General features: G+C 42.5%; 2 protein-coding genes and 1 non-coding gene across 6 annotated transcripts; 2 read left to right on the forward strand and 1 right to left on the reverse strand.

Moving 5' to 3' along the window:
- Positions 1 to 1220: 1220 nt before the first annotated feature.
- LOC113563983 lies at positions 1221 to 1376 on the forward strand. The gene has a single exon (XR_003407749.1). It is a non-coding gene; the product is annotated as a U4 spliceosomal RNA (small nuclear RNA).
- Positions 1377 to 2882: 1506 nt separating this feature from the next.
- On the forward strand, positions 2883 to 14297 carry LOC6543805 (proteoglycan 4). Of its 3 annotated transcripts, none has more exons than XM_015158207.2 (9): positions 2883 to 2975; positions 3426 to 3555; positions 8193 to 8265; positions 8434 to 8618; positions 8679 to 8773; positions 8954 to 9068; positions 9354 to 9487; positions 11467 to 13556; positions 13625 to 14297. In XM_015158207.2, exons 3-8 carry the CDS (start codon positions 8226 to 8228, stop codon positions 13535 to 13537), a joined length of 2640 nt encoding a protein of 879 aa, XP_015013693.1. In that variant the 5' UTR covers positions 2883 to 2975; positions 3426 to 3555; positions 8193 to 8225; the 3' UTR covers positions 13538 to 13556; positions 13625 to 14297. The 3 variants fall into 3 exon arrangements, with proteins under 3 accessions (XP_015013693.1, XP_026832651.1, XP_001971364.1); XM_026976850.1 differs by having other exon boundaries at positions 2908 to 2975; positions 3452 to 3555; XM_001971328.3 differs by lacking the exons at positions 2883 to 2975; positions 3426 to 3555 and adding an exon at positions 8109 to 8132.
- LOC6543806 (helicase POLQ-like) lies at positions 6099 to 18638 on the reverse strand. Of its 2 annotated transcripts, XM_026976849.1 has the most exons (8): positions 17780 to 18638; positions 17272 to 17724; positions 17006 to 17211; positions 16341 to 16943; positions 14708 to 15586; positions 14477 to 14611; positions 14315 to 14414; positions 6099 to 6225 (listed from the first exon to the last, which is right to left on the reverse strand). In XM_026976849.1, exons 1-7 carry the CDS (start codon positions 18576 to 18578, stop codon positions 14331 to 14333), a joined length of 3159 nt encoding a protein of 1052 aa, XP_026832650.1. In that variant the 5' UTR covers positions 18579 to 18638; the 3' UTR covers positions 6099 to 6225; positions 14315 to 14330. The 2 variants fall into 2 exon arrangements, with proteins under 2 accessions (XP_026832650.1, XP_001971365.1); XM_001971329.3 differs by lacking the exon at positions 6099 to 6225 and having other exon boundaries at positions 14149 to 14414.
- Positions 18639 to 18741: the final 103 nt, after the last annotated feature.

Here is an 18741-nt window from a genome sequence, read left to right on the forward strand (position 1 = left end):
AATTTGGGCTAATTACAAACAGAACCGCAAGAAGTTGCCACAATATACTTCCATTGCAGAAGTGCCACTTAAGGAAGTGCCATATAAACTGAAACCCTAATGGCCTTTTTAAAGAGTTCTTCAGAGTGCTTATTTATGCTCCTTGAAATGAAACCACAAAGCAGAAGCGATGAATTGAAAGCCTTAAAGTAAGACCTTTTCCGTAATGTGTGTTTATTTATTTTAATTGCTTTTTCATTCAGTTTTCCACTTCTGGATTTTTATTGCTCTGTGAATTATAATTGCAAATTGCAGAATTCCCAAGCAACAAAATTCAATAACATATTGCACACAGGTACTAAAAAATCGTTATACTCCGAGGTTTTGGTAAAAATACAACAGCTTAAGTGGACCTGCAACAATTATATTCCCAACCTATTGATATAGGGGAAACATGAATTTGTACTTAATAGTTAATAGCTTATAGTTATCACGGACCACCCCTTCCGAACAAGTGCAATTTTGTCGAAATGGAATTGTTATCAGTGGGCTATGGATCTATTGATCGATGGCTTGTTGTTGGTGGTTTGCGGACCAGTTAAGTAGTAGTTACAACACGTTGTGATATCGTTGTTGCTGGTGAGTGCTACCTGCAACAAATGCGGAATACCGGTTCAACAAACAGTTCGACCCACACAACTCCACACATACACGCAAACAGCCGGCGACACGGTGCTCCCATTCTCACACAGATACAGATACAGGGACAGATACAGATACTTTAGCGTAACTAGCTGTGAGATGTGAGGCACAAGGCACACGCCGCTGGCGATAAAGCACTCGACAATTCCGCGTGCTACAGATACACTTACGAATGCCGATACCGATACAGATACAGATACATATGCAGATACAGATACTTATTCCAAGCCGAACTGAGCCTGGCTCTATTCCAATTTGAATACCCAGACGGGCCAAGTGGAGTTCAGTTCGCTTGAGCCGGGCTCAAATTCAACTTTCACAAGCGGAACGAGCGCAGATGCAGTGCAGCATTATTGCTATCAAGCTGCTGCTACTGCCACTGCACAGGGAAAAATGTTCTTTCCTGAAAATATTTTATTTACTGAAAATATTTATATAGCCCTGTAAGGTTCCAGCACTGGGAAGGTAAGTAATTAATAGGAAGGAATTTAGAAAATCTGGGGATTAGGAAAATTAATTGGGTAAGAGATTCCAAAGGCATCTTTGCGCAGTGGCAATACCGTAACCAATGAAGTCCTCCTGAGGTGCGGTTATTGCTAGTTGAAAACTTTAACCAATATAACGCGGCATGAACATTCTCTCAACTCGCCACTCGCAATTGCTCGCAGTGTACTCTAAGCCAAAGCTGCAGTACTTAGTGACGTAATAAAGCGGCTCAGACATACACATACCATGCGCCGCGGTGAACGGAGCTTGATTGATTCCATTATGAGGAGAGCCGCGAAGTGTTTTGCATTATTTTGCATTCGCAGCGAATAATGAATTTCGATCTGTGGTTTTCGGTCAATGAAAATCCACATCCCGCTCGAAGTGCAGTCTTGACCAAGTGCCGCGGCCAGCATTTAATTGCCAAACGAAGCGAGGCACTCGAACGAGCGGACCACGCGGCGTATGCGCAATAATTCATGAGGCGTTTAAACAATTTTTGTTTATTTACTATTGTGGTCTGAGCCGAGTCTGAGGGCCTGTATTTTTGTGACTAATGCGTTGGCAGATGGCTTCAGCTCGTTTGGGCCAACGCGGTTCATTAATTGAACCGTAACCGTAATTTGGCCGTATTATTGTTAACATTATGTCATTGCGGTCACCACGGTAGTTGAGGAAATGAAAGAAAGCAAGGCATTAGGGCACTGAAAATGAGCAGTGCACACTGGCATATTTGTTGGCCAATCGATAATGGATTACGATCGATTTATTAAGTAATCTCATGCGCGGAAAAATATATCAAAGGTAACAAATTGTAAAAGTGCAGCTAATAATGAATGGGTTATTATGTTTGGTATATATCCAATACATAGGCTGTTTTTTCAAAAATTAAACTTTTTATGCTGCGATCAAGGGTAGTAAATATGTTTTCTTAATTAGCCATGGTAGAAATAAATATAATGTAGGTAAGACACCATATATTAAAATGGTATTTTCTACGACATTTAACCACTTCGATTATCATTGTTTGCGATCCAATAAATATGTTATGTATTGCCATTTTTATAATGATTTTTCTAAATGCGAGTTAATTTATTACTAGTTACATTAAATATAGCACCACTCCTCCGCCAACTGCTCCCATAGACCCATATTAATTTCTGTTACATTTTTTCAACATTTTGCAAGAAATCAAATCGAGAAAAAGGTCTGAGCAATCTTAATCAATAAACCTGTTGAGCCCGATTATCGGACAACCGCCAAGTGAGCAGCACGCTCCAAAAGCAGAGCAAAGTCAGCAAAGCCAAAGGCAAAGACACACGCAAATGCAAAATACAAATAAATACAAATTCAAAGACAATCCGATTGCAGAATGCTGGCCAGAGGAAAATGGACAAAGTCAGAGACGGAGGCGAGCAAAGCTCGGCTAGAGAGACAGCTGTACGGCTCTCCAGTAGCTCCAAGCAGCGCCAATCCGCTCCGGATTTCTTGTGGGGCCTCTGGGCTCCCGAGTCTCGACTGTCGGCTCTCCAACATTCGGGGACAACGTGCTGCGCATGCGCAAAGTCGGCATCGAAGCGGCAATAAACCCGTTTTCAGAGGCGCAGACGGACCAAAATTAGCGAGCGATGGATGAGCTTTCGACGGAAAAGCAAAGCAAAGGCAAAGGCAGTGGCAAAGGCAATGGCAAACGCAAAGCCAGCCGAATTCCCATTTTTGTGCCAACTCCGAGTTGGCCAATACGATCTGCAATTTCAGTCTGCAAGCGGTCAGCCAGGTGAACGGCAGCCAGCACAGCTGGTCTCTAAGTAAGTGGGCGTGACCAATCGTATATCCATATAAACACACTGTATATATACGGGTGTCGTTGTGCGTGAGAGAGCTGGAAAAATTATATAAAATCAAGTGAACGAATCCCATGCAAAATGCCCATATCAAGCTACAAAATAGCTATAGTGTTCCAACAACAACGAAATAGTGCATAAAATCACTGAAAATCACAGATCGCTAATGGCTGAATTCAAACAGAGATAACCGCAAAGGCAGTTACAAAATCAGCCAAAAAAAAACAATAAAAATTTCCACAAGTGCACCAACACAAGCACAGGCTCAATCACACACAAGGAAAAGTGCAGCACTAACACCAGTGCACAATAGAAAAAACATAAATGCATTTTGCCTTTGTGTGATTTTGCGTGCGCTTGCGTTTGTGTGAGTGCCAACTTTTATGGGGCTACAATTTTTATTGTTCATTTAAGAAACGCGTTAAATTCAATCCAAGCAGCTGAAAAATTTGGAAAACAATCAACAGAAGCATTGAAATCCAATGCAATAACTTTAAACCCTTTTGTGGATTACACCCAACAAATTTGGATCGACTGAAAAGAGGTAAGTTTGAACATTTGCATTCGCTTGTTAGAGGGCTCTTCAGAGCTTATCTGCAAGTCAAACACCTCGAGGCCCCCCAAACACCTATTTGAACACCCTTCCTGCTGCACCGAAAGAAATCATTAGCTGATTCACCATGCAACAATATTTAAATTCGACGTTTTCGAGCATCTTCTCTTTGAGTTTTCGTGTGCCGCGTAGTATTTCAACTTTATTGTAGGCGAATTGCATCTGAAGAATGTTGAAAATATACCTGATATACTAGAAAAGTGGGTCCTAATATATTTAAGAAAAATAAACGTATTTCGCTTGCAACAATCTTATTTCTTGCTGTGCTGCAAGTTTACCAACTCTCATGGCCAAAAAGGCGTTTTGCCAACACAAAAGTACAAAAATGATCTCAGGCGTTGCTAATTATTTCTCTGCGCCTTGTACATTGTTAGATGCGCCCCCACCCCCACTCCCACTCCCACTCCCAACAACTCTTTTGGCCACAAAAGATACACGTATAAGCCCCCTGAAATTTGCAGTTACCATTTTTATTGGTGTTTGTGTGAGTGAGGAGGCGCTCAAATGGTTTGCGCATCTTCGCCGAACAACAACAAGCGAATATGGCCAACATAACTGAGCCAAGATTTTACTTTCATCATCAGCAGCAACCACAGCAACAACAACAAAAACAACACACACACACACACCAACACACAGCAGCCACAAGCAGCAAATGAAATTTTGAAATTTTACTTTCATCCAGTTATTTGGCGCTTTTCACTCTCCATTTCTGCGCCTCGCACTCTTCTACCGCTCACAGTTTTCCACACTTAAGAAACTTAGCAATTAGCATTGCCTAATTGTCTCAGAGTAGAAGTTAAATAATACTTGGCTGTGCGTGTGGGAACTGAACTGGGGAACTCTTGGCCATGTTCAGGTCAGAGTGAAAAGTTGGCCAACCGGAATGGGCGATTAAACCCATTTGACGAAGAGCTTTACTAAATGCACACCAAAACAAAATGCAGCTAAAAAATAAAGCAAATACAAACTGATTTTGATTTGTATGTGGCAGAAAAAAGGAAAATCTGTTTTCACTTGTTGCCAACGAATCTGCGGCATGAAGATGCTGTGCGCTGCAAAAAGGCGGAGAAAAGCCGAGAAAAGCTCCTAATGGCGCCCATGTACATCACAGATTTGGGTTACAGATATAAGAAATAATAGTAATTAGGTACAGCGGAAATTTCCTCGGATAGTATCTAGCGAATTGTCCAGGCAAGTCATATAAAAAACAAGTACATTCAATGCGCTAAAGTCCACAAATTATAAATAATACAAGTAAAGTCATGACTCCCTTACTTTTCTAGGAACTGCTCAAACTTTAATCGATTCAGATCTTTATAAGCAAAACTCGGCGTTTCTCAGAATTGTTGTTATACCATTCAGATTGTTTCAATAAATTTTAGTTGCCATGAATATGAAGTATTAAAAAACCTTCTTAGGAATACAATAAAATATTTCCGTTAGTCATAGTCTAAACACATAATAATTAACACAATTTATGCTCCGTTGATTCGAATCAACTCTTCAAGAATAAGCTTCCCCTTCCTGTGAACTAGTAACCCAGGCCATTCCATTAATAATTCATAAAACTAAACGACTATTAAGGCATTGCAATCGTAAAACCAAGTGAGCCGTAAAATCATTCACACATATTCGAAATTTTCAAATACCATTCCGTACCATTCAGAGCCATGAAACCGATCGCCTTGTGAAGTATGCACTGCACCGAAAATCCACAGAAAAAGCGACGACCTTGAAAGTGCCCAAAAGCAGAGCTCTCATAACATCCTATAAAGATGCTAATTTCTTATGACAGCCAGCAACTTGTATTGGCCAGCTGGTAACTGGCAACTGGCTAAGAGAGATGATGGCAGACTGAGTAAAAAAACCTACTTCTGTTTCTATCGTGCAACCGGATTGCGACGACTTGGGTTATAAATTTCGAACCACAAAACTCGTTGTTGACGTCGAGCAAATTTATTGGCGAAATATGCACGCATTGAGATGTAAACGAAATCGAGAGTTTGCCTCCAGACGATTTGGCTTGCGGCCATGGTGCATCTAACATCTAACAACAAGGCAATAAAATGAAATTATAAAACTTAAATGTAATTGCTCATTGTGTCTGCGTGGAGCGAAACCTTCGGGGCTTTTGGTTCTAGGTGCCTTTTATTGTTTTCAAAAACTAAAAAACAACCATTCAAAGTCAGAGAATCTCCGAACAGATGGAAAAATTTGCAAAGATTCAAGGAAAAGCCGACAACGGTTTTTTGCCATTACGATGGGTATTTCATGCAAATGTTCTATTCAAAGTCGAATACATTTTTTGAAAAGCCTTTTGGGCTAATTAAAAGCTAATTTCCTAAACCAGATCTGGACTTTTTTTATTGTTTCCGTTTAAGCTTGTTATTTTCTGCAGTCGAACACAAAGATTCATCAATTAGTTCCGAAACAAAGGCAGCTACAAAAATAATAACAACTCACCGGTGTTTGTCATCGTGCTTAGCCTTGAATTTGAACTTGGCCAAGACAATCAGACCAGCTAGGCATCGACTTTTCGAGACATCATTTATTGTCTCGCCTCTCCGATTTCTCCGTGGGCCGTAAACGATTAGACGTCTGAAATTAATAAGTTAAAATTTCATTAACGAACAATGCGCTGCACTAAATGCGAATTATGTGGCCACAAACAAACGCAGCCATAAATTCATTTCGTTTAGCACAGGGCAATTTATCACCGAAACCCCAAGCACCTGTTCACCGATCTGACCTTAACTTTTGGGCAATACTTGAAACTAATGGGAAAAGTGTACAGAAGTTGATGGATGTGTAGGCCTGAGGGTAAGCTTCCATATTTTGGCCAGATTAAGAAATTACCTGAGGTTTCAGACAGGCAGCGGTTCTATGGCATGGCATACTCAAAAAAGGCTGAGGTATTTAGATTCGAACACTGTTTACCCTTAAAATGCATGTTTCTGCTAAAAACCAGGTTAAAGCAAGCCTCAAAGGCCAATTACAATCGACAATTAAATAAAGCACATAACGCCCACAAAACAATCTAAAAGTACAATCTAAATCATTTGTGCTCTTTTCAAGAACCCTTTGACATTTCGACTGAGACATTCGTTGACGCACTCGCCTCCAACAAAATTGTTATCTCTGTAAAAAGCAAAACCATTATCATATTTAGTCAGATATTTATCTCCGCACTCGGCCCACACAGTCGGCAAAATGTCGAAAAGTGCAAACCAGCTGAGAGACACAAACAGACTGGCAAGCAGTCAATAAGCCAGGCCGAAAGACATCAAATCCAATCAAATCTCCACTTAAAATGCACGACACACTTTTTGGTTAAACAACAGCACCAAAACAGGGTGTGATCGGCAAATCTTTGAGCTTATGGCCACTAAAATTGAGCTCCAAAATTGTGCCATGCCAAGCAGAAAGGCGGTGAAGGAGAGGGAGGAGGAGGAGGAGGAGCAGGAGGCGGTGGAGGAGCTTCCTCGCCCATCCGTAATGCCCATCAAGTATACGCCCCGTGTGCGAGTCCAAGGAGACTCGGCGCGAACAATGCACAATAAAAATGGCTTTTGGAAGAAGCAAATTGCATTCAACTGCGACTATCGACTGCCAAATTACAATGCTCCAATGATCTTTTCCCCAAGCCAACGTTTTGCATTTAATTTATCGGAGAAAAAACGCATTGGAAAGGAAAGTATTTTTTCCCCTCGCCCGCTTTTCAATTTGTTATAGTTATGCATTGTGTTTATTATGTGGCCGAGGTATTTACTTATTTATTGCCAGTGCGCTGACCACCACCCTTCCAATTTCGCCCAACCAATCGCTCTCCTTACGTAATCCAAAGCCCACCGAAGTGACATTGAAGGCGTCCAAACCTAATTATGCAATATTCGACACCCGAGACGGAAATCGGAAAGTGAAGCTGATCAAAGTGGGCACAATTAGTGTGTGCGCGAAATTTGCAGTGATGGCATTAGCTAATTGATCGATTTCTGGAGAAGAGGAGCCGCACTTGGGCGGTGAATCATGGGTTTTGCAATACCTTTTCGTTAGGAACTTACGAACTTAAACGCTTCATTAAATATACAATAGTAATGAATTCCTCGAAACAAGGAGACAACTTCAACTCATCTGATATCTGTTGTTTGTTGGCATACGTTAGACTTCAAAAAGACTTCTTCAAAAGCGTTTGAAATCATATCTTCCCGTGAAATTTCACTACTTTTCTTTGGCCAAAACTGGCAGTACAAAAGTTCAGCCAGGAACACTTTCTACAACCATAGAATGCATTTCTGCATGAGGCGTTCCCTTCTTAATATAGAATCGACCCTTCCCGACTTGAATGACAAGCATGGAAAGTAGCGTTAATCATGGGACGTGATTTGAATGCCCAGCTAATATTCAATCCAGAACCCTCGAGCTTACAACTCAATTTGATTTCTTTTATTTTCTGTTAGCTTTAGAAGCGTTCAACGACTTCGAGTGAACATTAATCTTCCGCAAAGGTGTGTGGGTGTGTCCGAAACTCAGAAATATACATAATATGTTGTACTTTTTCATTTCAGTTACCAAACCACCAGAGAACTGAAGTCTTCAAGATGGAAAAAGCCAAAGGCTGGCTGTTACTGACAGCAACAGGTGAGTTCAACTGAATCGGATCGAAGGACACTTAACTCAACTCAAAAAACCACTTAATCTTGCTGTTCGGACCGGACCATGACATAATGGCAATCCTTGATGTGTTATGTAATTTGGGGCAACTGTGCAGTTTTAATTAATTTAAATCTCGTTTCCCTTTCGATGCAGTGCTGCTGCTGAGCCTGTTGGCCTCCACAGAAGCCGCCCTGCCCTTCAAGAAGGTGTCCATTGCCAAGACTCCCGCCTCCACGAGCACCTCCACCAGCACCACGACGGAAGCGACGGCCGTCGAGGAGGAGGAAGTGGAGGAGGAGCAGCCAGTGCCCAGCGGAGATGGTGGCGACAGTAGCAAGGTGAGACGGTGGTTTCTGGTAGAGATTGCCTCAGCCACTGACTTTAAATGCATTTTTCAGCCGGACAACGGCACTCTGTCGAAGAACTCCAAGCTGACCGGCATCCCACAGATCGATTACATCTGGGATCCCAATCTGCCCAGGGAACTGAGAGGGTAAGAAATGTTTCAAAATCCTCGAGGAATATTTTTGTATATTTTGTAGGTTAAAACTAAGGTTAACAGTTAAAAATCGTTAATGGGAATGACTTTTTCGCTCATCCAAGTTAATGATTGGTGTCTTATACAAATCTACCATCAACGTTCTTAGAGTTTCCTTCCTATTCTCTTGCACAGCTACAACCTGTCGACCTATCCGTTTCTGTCCACCGTGCCGCCCATGGACGAGATCCACTTCAAGTGCGAGGGGCTGCACGACGGCTTCTATGCCTCCATCGAGTACAAGTGCCAGGTGAGCGAGCCGGCGTGACCTTGTCTGGGCAGCAACGACGTAACATAATTGGTCATCATGCCTAGACAAACCAAGCGACCAAGCAACCCAACCCAATCCAACTCAATCCCTCTGCGCCTGGCCAGCAATTTCTCTTTTTCAACTGGCGACGTGACGCCGAAAACTAAAACTTGTTTGCACCTCGATCTTGACCTCAAAAGCAGGCAAGAAGAAGCGCTAAGCGATGGCTAACAGGGCGGATTAGTTATGGCCAAATGTGATTAACCCGAGTTGGACTCGTTGCAGATCTACCACCACTGCGTCTATGGCATAAGGCACGACTTTTTGTGCGCCAACTTCACGGCCTTCGACCAGCGCACCTTCATCTGCCACTTTGCATCCGATGTGGACTGCGAGGGATCCCAGAAATACTGGAACAGGTGAGACTTCCTCGGGGGAGTCCCCTTACGGGCCAGAACGAGCTACACTTTTGCAGCTTTGGTTATCTAAATTATCCAATTTATTGAGTTCCCCGACTAGCAGATACCCGTTACTCGGCTAGTGGAAGTGCAAACGAGAAATTTCAACAATTTCTGGAATATCGGTAGCAACTGAGGATAAAGTAATAAAATGAAAAAAAACCCACACATTTTTTAAAAGTGTGGCAGTTAGAGTTTTGTGTTAGATTTCTAAATTTAAATGCAGAGAATTTTTAGGGAATGGTGCCACAAACATTTAGAGGTATGCCACTTCAAAATCCGATTAAGATGAGTTGAGTTATGGAGTTTAGGACTTCAGCTTTGGGACATTTTTTAATTTGTTGAATATCTACTACATCATACATCAGAAAAATTACAAAAAAAATGTAAAAAAAATAAATTTTTAAATTTGAATGCAGATTTTTAGAGAATTGCGCCAGAAACATTTAGATGTATGTCACTTCAAAATCCGATTAAGATAAGTTGAGTTATGGACTTTAGAACTTCAGTCTTGGGACATTTTTGAATTTCCACAACATCATAGCATCAGAAAAATTACAAAAAAAAAATGTAAAAAAAATAAATTTTTAAATTTGAATGCACATTTTTAGAGAATTTGGCCAGAAACATTTAGAGGTATGCCACTTCAAAATCCGATTTAGATAAGTTGAGTTATGGAGTTTAGAACTTCAGCCTAGGGACATTTTTGAAGTTCTACAACATCATAACATCAGAAAAATTACAAAAAAAAATGTAAAAAAAATAAATTTTTAAATTTGAATGCACATTTTTAGAGAATTGCGCCAGAAACATTTAGAGGTATGCCACTTCAAAATCCGATTTAGATAAGTTGAGTTATGGAGTTTAGAGCTTCAGCTTTGGGACATTTTTTAATTTGTTGAATATCTACTACATCATACATCAGAAAAATTACAAAAAAATGTAAAAAAAATAAATTTTTAAATTTGAATGCAGATTTTTAGAGAATTGCGCCAGAAACATTTAAAGGTATGCCACTTCAAGATCCGATTAAGATGAGTTGAGTTATGGAGTTTAGAACTTCAGCCTAGGGACATTTTTGAAGTTCTACAACATCATAACATCAGAAAAATTACAAAAAAAAATGTAAAAAAAATAAATTTTTAAATTTGAATGCACATTTTTAGAGAATTGCGCCAGAAACATTTAGAGGTATGCCACTTCAAAATCCGATTTAGATAAGTTGAGTTATGGAGTTTAGAGCTTCAGCTTTGGGACATTTTTTAATTTGTTGAATATCTACATCAGACATCAGAAAAATTACAAAAAAAATGTAAAAAAAATAAATTTTTAAATTTTAATGCAGATTTTTAGAGAATTGCACCAGAAACATTTAGAGGTATGCCACTTCAAAATCCGATTTAGATAAGTTGAGTTATGGAGTTTAGAACTTCAGCTTTTGGACATTTTTTAATTTGTTGAATATCTACTACATCATACATCAGAAAAATTACAAAAAAAATGTAAAAAAAATAAATTTTTAAATTTGAATGCAGATTTTTAGAGAATTGCGCCAGAAACATTTAGAGGTATGCCACTTCAAAATCCGATTAAGATAAGTTGAGTTATGGACTTTTGAACTTCAGTCTTGGGACATTTTTGAATTTCCACATCATAGCATCAGAAAAATTACAAAAAAATTGAAAAAAAAATAAATTTTTAAATTTGAATGCAGATTTTTAGAGAATTGCTCCAGAAACATTTAGAGGTATGCCACTTCAGAATCCGATTAAGATAAGTTGAGTTATGGAGATTAGAACTTCAGCCTCAGGAATTTCTTAATTTTTTTGAATTTCTACATCATCACATCAAAAAAATTAAAAAAAAATGAATTTCTTAATTTAAATGCCCAAAAACCAAAATGTATTTAATGATAACTATTCCCATTCCAATTTCTGCAGGAACGATGAACTCTATATGGCAACCACTACCACGTCGACGAGTACCACAACTACGCCAGCGCCACCCACTCAACCTCCTGCACCTCGTCGTCGCCTACAGAGACCACAGCGTCCGCTGAGACGGCCCTACAATCGCAGACCCATCGATGACTACTACTATGAGGATCAGGATCAGTACGAGGATGATTACTACGAGGAGCGACCCGTACGTCGGCCCAAGCCAAGACCACGCCAAAGGAAGCCCCAAGTGGAGCCGGAGTACGACGATGAGTACGATGATAAGCGGACGGAGGCCAAGAAACCCATCAGGCGCAATAGGAATCGTTACCGCGATGAGGAGGCCCTCGAGGAGGACTATGACGAGCGGCCGAGTAAAAGATCAAGAGGAAAACCCACTGCAGGAACGGCGGGTCGCAAGATATTGCCGAGGAAACCAGGTCGAGTGGAGGAACGGCGCAGCTTCAACGAAGATCGTCCGTTGGGAAGGAGACGTATTGAAAAGGACAGGACAACGCCATCATCCGCTTTGGATGACCTGGATGAATATGAAAAACCCTATAACGGTGCGGATCAGGTAGAGGCCGCCGAAGAGCAAACGCCCCAAAAAGTGAAGACTACGCCAAAGCCATTAACGGAGTTTATCACTCCGAAGGCGGCAGCCGCTTCCGTTTATGCTCGTCCTCGAGCTCCTCCGCGCATTGCTCGGCCTGTTCCCATCAATGAAAAGAAGAAGTTCTCCTATCCTGTGCAAAAGATCACGGCCACCACACAGGCACCATCAAACAGTGCCCAGGACGAGGAGGAGGACTACCCTGAAGAAAAGGTGGAGGAGGACTACGAGCAACCTCCAGCTAGAAACACTCCACGAAGACGTACGCCAGCATCTCGGGCAGAGCAGAAGCCCACCAGAACCACTTTGCGGAAACCAGTAACAGATAAGAAGCCTGCCGATGATGAGTACGATGAGCCGGCGGAGCCAGAACCTCTGAGGAAGCGCAAGCGTCCCTTGGCTCCCAGGTCCCGTGCTCCAGCAGCAGATGTGGACTTTGAGGATGAGGAGTACGAGGAGAGTCCAGCGCCCGTTTCGACAGCAGCTCCTTTGAGAAACCAAAGACTGAGGACCAAGATAACTACCCGGAAGCCAACAGTGCCACCACGTCCTCGCAAGCCAATCGTGGAAGACGAAGAGGAGCTGGACCATCCAGTGGAGCCCGTCGAAGAGGAAGCACCAGCACCGAGATCGCGGGCAAATTCATTGAGCGGCCGAAACGGATTTTCCCAGCGCCCTTCATCGGTACGTGTGGTCAAGAGACCTTTCCTGCCCTCCAGGGGCGGCAGTCCATATCTGCCCCGAGGTCTTCAGCCGGTGGGTGTGGCCTTAAAACCACTGCCAACCACCGATAGCACGCCCATTGACATGGGTTCCACCATTTCGGGAGTGCGTCTGCTCGAGCATGGCGCTCCTCTGTTGAGAGGAAGTCCTGACAGCGATGAAGACGACGAGGAGGAGGCTCCTCCATCGCCGAGTCCACCCAGAACGACTCTCCCGCCTCGCAGCGCTTTGCCCGCCACACCTAAGCGTGTGGAACCCCAGCGACCAAAACTAAATCTCGACGAGCTCTACGAGAACGACTATGATGTGACATTGAACGATGCGCTTGATCCCACGCTGAAACCGCTCTCGCCCCAGCATCCGCATCCTCATCCGCATCAGCTTCCATACCAGCAGCAGCAGCAGCAATCGCAGCGGCAATATGCCACCGCGTATAATCCATTTGCCTATCAGCCAGCGTATCAATCACCAACATCCGCTTCAGCATCCGCACCTGCATCCGCATCGCAACCAGCGAGCTATCATAGTGATTCCTATTTCTCGTCGACAGATATACGCAGGCGGGCTATTGTCCCGGCGCAAACCGCGCGTCCACATCGACTCGAATACGCTGCTGCCGGAGGAGCAGCCGGCGGATCTTCCAGCGGAGGAGCCGTCTCCGGGTCGGGAGTGAGCCGGAGCCACCAGCCGCTGGGCGGACGGATTGCCCAGCATTTCTACGACGACTTTGCCTACTGAAAAGTACGCTTGTAATAAGGTGCGTTTGTAGTTTGATGATTTAGTAGAATATCTTTTGTAAAATGGTGTCATATCTTTGGATTTCAGTTTCTTCAGCTGTAAATAAGTTTCCCCCCACACAAGGAGAGTTCCAATTTGGTGCACGGCTCCAACTTCTTAAACAAATCTGTCTCTACCTTAGTCGTTTAGCCGCACAAAACGTACTCGTAATTCAAAATGGTTCGGGACATATGAAGCAATAGCCGCCGAAAAACAACATAACCGATGACAACCTACAGCAATCTTTTATCAGAGAATTTTTTGGGTTCATTCTGCAAAAAGCTTTTCTAAATTTTACCCTCGATCGCTTATGCTATTTTTGCAGTATGAGCTATATATGTCCTGAACCCCACTTATATATACGTTGTATAATACTCAAATGTCGTGATAGTAGCAGCTTGCGAATTTGTCTGCTAGCTCATATCTAGTAGTTTATAAAAATAACTCTCCTACTTGATTATCTCCGATTAATCAAAAATCTTTACATAAAATACCCAGCAGAACAGAACAATAAGGAAAACATGAATTGATGTCCTTGATTTACATATAGAATGAAAAATACCTAATGTGTTAATTTAAAAATGCAATTTGCATACAAATTGTCTATAATATTTAAGCTTCGTCGGAGATCGTGTTCGTTGTAGAGAACCCATGTGCAAGACTTAAGTCGGAGTGCATAACAATCAAAACAGAAACTGAAATAAATTTAAAACCCACTAAAGCTACTGTTTTTTTTACTTGTGTTTTCGTCCTGCTAATTTTTATCAGACGTTTTTAAACAGTCCTTGAGGTTCTCCGTTTCCTCTTCCAGATGGTCAAGCTTTTTCATCAAAATGATCTAGAAAGTAAGAAAAAGTATTAGTTAATCAAATGGGTTTCAAAATCAAAAACCATGTATACCTTTGCTGCCGAGACGATTTCCGTGGCCACTCTGAGAGGCATGTGTTCCAAGGATTGCACTAAGTGCGTCGGTCTCACTCTGGCTATATCCTCAATGGTTTGAAAACCCGCAGCATACAGCTGTCTGGCGCGATTCTAGAAGAGTAGTACAATTTGTAATATTCATGTATCAGCCTTTAATTAAGGCTATATGTTTTCTATCTACTTGTACGGGATTCATTTGAAACTTACAATCTTAACCGCTGGCAGTTCCATTAGCGGCTCCAGCTCAAATGTGCCGCATCGATCCATTTTGTTCAGGATCCGCTCAAACAATGGTTTATAGCACCAAAACTCTTCCAGCTCCTCGCACAGGCGCACAATGGCACTTGAGGCTGCAGTCGATTGGCTGATTAGATGCTGCAGAGTTCCCCGCTCCACGTTGTACTTGCTGGCCACAGAGGGAAGCGGCAGAAGGTTCAGTATGTCCGCCAGAATAAGCACCTTGTAGAGTCGATTCAGCTGCAGCGACAAAGGACCCTGTACCGACTGCGTCTTAAAAAGTCTGGCTGCATGGGCCTCTGTAAAACCAATTTGCTTGAACAATGCCTGCGAGTCCAGTGGCAGCGAGGTGTATACTCCAAAGAGTATGCTGGCATCGGCCGGAAACAACTCGTCTCCCCTTTCGTTCGAGTTAAAGCACACGACAAGGTACAGTAGGTGGAAGTAGTTGCTCAGGATGAGCTGCTGCTGGGCCTGCTGGAGCTCCTTGTGAATGGCATTCGCCCGCTTGTAGTCAATGCCCGCCTTGAAGGCAGCTCTTCCAATATTGGTCAGCTTGAATGGGGTCGATTGTCCTATGAGCAAACGTCGCTCGCCAGCGGGCCTATTGGTCTGACTCACATCCTGCGAGGTTATAATATCTGAAGAATTGATCTTGGATTTGGCTGGCGGTTCGGTAAGCTGCAGCACTTTATTTTTAAACATCTCTCGGAGAATACGGAGCACGATCTCGTCCACGGCCACCTCCAGGGATTTGGCCTGCACAGACAATAGGGTGCTGTTTACCAGCCGATTCAAATCGCGACGACATTCTGCTAAATTCAAACCAACCACGCTGAGTATAAGCGACTAAAAAAAGAGGATGTAAATTATGTTGTAGCTTCTCGTAGTTTGGATTAATTAAATAAAATCATGTTCAAAAAAGATAAAACAGTTGTAGTAGGCACCAAACTAAAAATGAAGAAATTTTTTCGTATTACCGCCAAATTACGGAAAATTTCAAATCTATATGAATGAATCAGCTAAATTGAAACTACATTTGGCTATTAAATGAGAAACGGGCGCACAGGCTAAAAAATGAACATATCCAACGCTTAGGTGTTAAGGTGGTCAAGTTGCAACAAAATTGTATTGTATTGTAAAATGGTATTCGATTTGAATTTAGCTTTTAACAAGAAAATAATTGCCAATAATTAAAATATAATCAAAGCCTCCATTTTCCTTTCATGGAATGTAAATAATTTCATAAATCGTTTCCGGGTGAGATAATCTAGTTGTCACGAGGTGGTCACTTTGACCAAGTAAATTTAAATGCCACACTTTTTCGGTTGTTCTTCAGTCTTCTCAAATCCTTCACCTGTCAAGTCAGTCACAGCAAGAAAAAAAAACTGCACACAAATCGGCTATTTTTCAAAAAGCATCCCAGTTTAGGGAGCATTTAGTGGATATAAGTAAGTAATTGTAAATAGTGCAACAAGAATAATAAAATAAGAGAGAGACTCGCTGGTCATAGTTTTCGAGATTTCGACGATCATAAGCACGATTAAATGAAAAAAATTAAAAATATTTTATGTCGTCAATAAAATATTAGGTGAAAACTTACTTGCAGTCCTACTGCCTCCTGCTGATCCAATGAACTTAGAGCCTTATCCATGGGCGAGAAAAGCATTTGACCGACCAGCAAATTGTCTTTGCTCTGGGCTATCAGAATACTCTCGCCAGCTTCACCCAATCCGGCGCGACCTGCTCGTCCAACCATTTGCTTATACTTGCACAAAGTCATAAATTCCTGGCCCACATACGGAGCTCGTATGATTACCCGCTTGGCTGGAAGGTTGACCCCAGCAGCCAAAGTGGAGGTACAGCAAATGACTGTGACAACTCCAAATCTATAGGCAGTCTCAATGTACTTCCTCTCATCGGTTGTCAAGCCCGAATGATGGTAGGCAATGCCATAGGGTAGGGTTTTCGCCAACACCGGGCTGAGTATGCCGCACATCTTGTCCAGGGCATCCATTAGATCCAGCTTCTCGCTCCGGCGATGCTCGAAAAATTTTTGCTTGGGCACAATTCGACTGAGAAGTAGCGCCACGTTCTCACAGTTTTTCCGACTAGGGCAGAAAACCAAACAACAGTGTTCCGGAGCACATTCGCTGATTAAGCCAGCCAGATGGTCGGGATCGGCGCGTTTGACGGCTTCACTGTACTGCAAAGCAGAAAAGGACATTTGGCAACAATTTCAAACTGTCTAATGCGAATATTTCTTACATTGTAGTCAACACTTCGGCTAGGGACAAATATTTCCTCCAACGTTTGACCAGCCGAGTTAATCTCCATCAAATCGGGGCCACATTTTATGTACTCCTTTAGCTCCACAGGGCGAAAGCCCCTTGTGTATACATCAGCATTCAAAAAGGAGGATATTTCGCTAAGGTTTCCTATTGTGGCACTCATGCCAACAATTTGAATATTGGCTAAAAATCAAAAATTGCTTTATGCCATAAATACAAAAAGTACACAAGGTATCCACTTACCATTTAGAAACATCACTTTGGTAAGGAAAGCCTCCAAGGTGGCACCTCTACCCCTTTCGCCTATCAAATGCAGTTCATCCACCACAACCAGACCAATTTCATGTGGACGTTGTACGTCTATCAGGCTGTCCATTAGAACAGCTCCCTTTTCAATGGAGGCTATGAAAAGACTACGTCTCTTACGACGCGGCTGAGGCGGACACTTGCCTTTGCCGGCCGTGTACTCCTCCACAATAAAGTCCAGGTCTATTGCAAATGGTGACATGGCGCTGACCTTCTCCTGGACAATGGACACATATGGCAGAATGAACAACACATTGCGTTCGCGGCAAAGTAATTCACGCAGCATAAGGATTTCTGCCACTAGGGTTTTTCCCCCACTTGTGGGCAGAGCATAGATAAGATTTTTGCGCTGCCTGATGGCAGGTAGATTCAGGCACTCGTCCTGCCATTCTGGGGGATTAATTGGTAAATATCGTGTGTTCTTAACATATATCGGTTTTCATACCATAAAGACTATTGATGCCTTTGTGTTCCAGAATCATCTTTTTGACCTTATCCGGCAGACCATAGAATTCGCCCTTGCTAGGAAATTTGTCTACAATTTGGTTATTCTTCTCAAAGTCCGCAAAAGCCTGCGTTTCCCAATTAACTGGATCTAGGATTGATTGATTCTTTAGCTCCTCGCAGGTCACATACTGCGTGCCCTGCACTATGCCCTCTATCACAGATTTGGAAAGGAAAGACATGGAATCGTCCTTAAGCGGAGGCAGTGGCTTCTCTGGTGTCTTGGGCTTCTTAAAGGTCATCGCGTCCAAAAAGAGTTGTGTGTTTTGAACCATGGGTTCACTAAAATCTTCAGCGCCATGGAAAATGTCCTCCATTTCGGCTATAGTTAGATCGTTGAGGTTGATTTTCTTAAACACCTCGTCGGCGTTGTCCTCGTCCGCCAGGTCAATTTGATGGTTATCAGTTGGTGGTGCACTGGTTTCATTAGGCTTAGAAGCACAGTTCGGTGGAACCTCATTTATGCTTGAAAAGGATGTGTCCGCGAAGAGGGCCAGTCCATCATCCGATCCACCTTGCGTTACCTTGTTGCTGCTTGTGGTTGCCTGCGTCCCAAAGAGTTCCCCGTGCCGTCCGTCCAGCAAATCCTCCAGTTGCGCATTGGAAAAGAAGCTGTCGTTGTCATCGCCTTCCGGCCAAAACAGATTTTCGGTGCACTGGCGCTTGGCATGGCTTCCGCTTGCTGGTTCCTCGCTCAAATCTAAATTTCTTTTATTGCACAAATTTTGTTTATTTGCCATTTGGCGCGTAATAGTGTAACCGTTGCTATAAAATGATGGGAAACTCAGACCAGGGCTGCAGAATGTAAGTTAAGTTTATAACCAGGATCGAGTCTCAACTTAAGTGCTTGTAAGGTCGTTTTCCATAACGGTCATTAAGGAATTATTGTTATTTGTAACTGAA

The sequence above is a fragment of the Drosophila erecta genome, unplaced genomic scaffold (assembly GCF_003286155.1).
Source record: "Drosophila erecta strain 14021-0224.00,06,07 unplaced genomic scaffold, DereRS2 tig00000021-arrow-pilon, whole genome shotgun sequence".
Classification (NCBI taxonomy): domain Eukaryota; kingdom Metazoa; phylum Arthropoda; class Insecta; order Diptera; family Drosophilidae; genus Drosophila; species Drosophila erecta.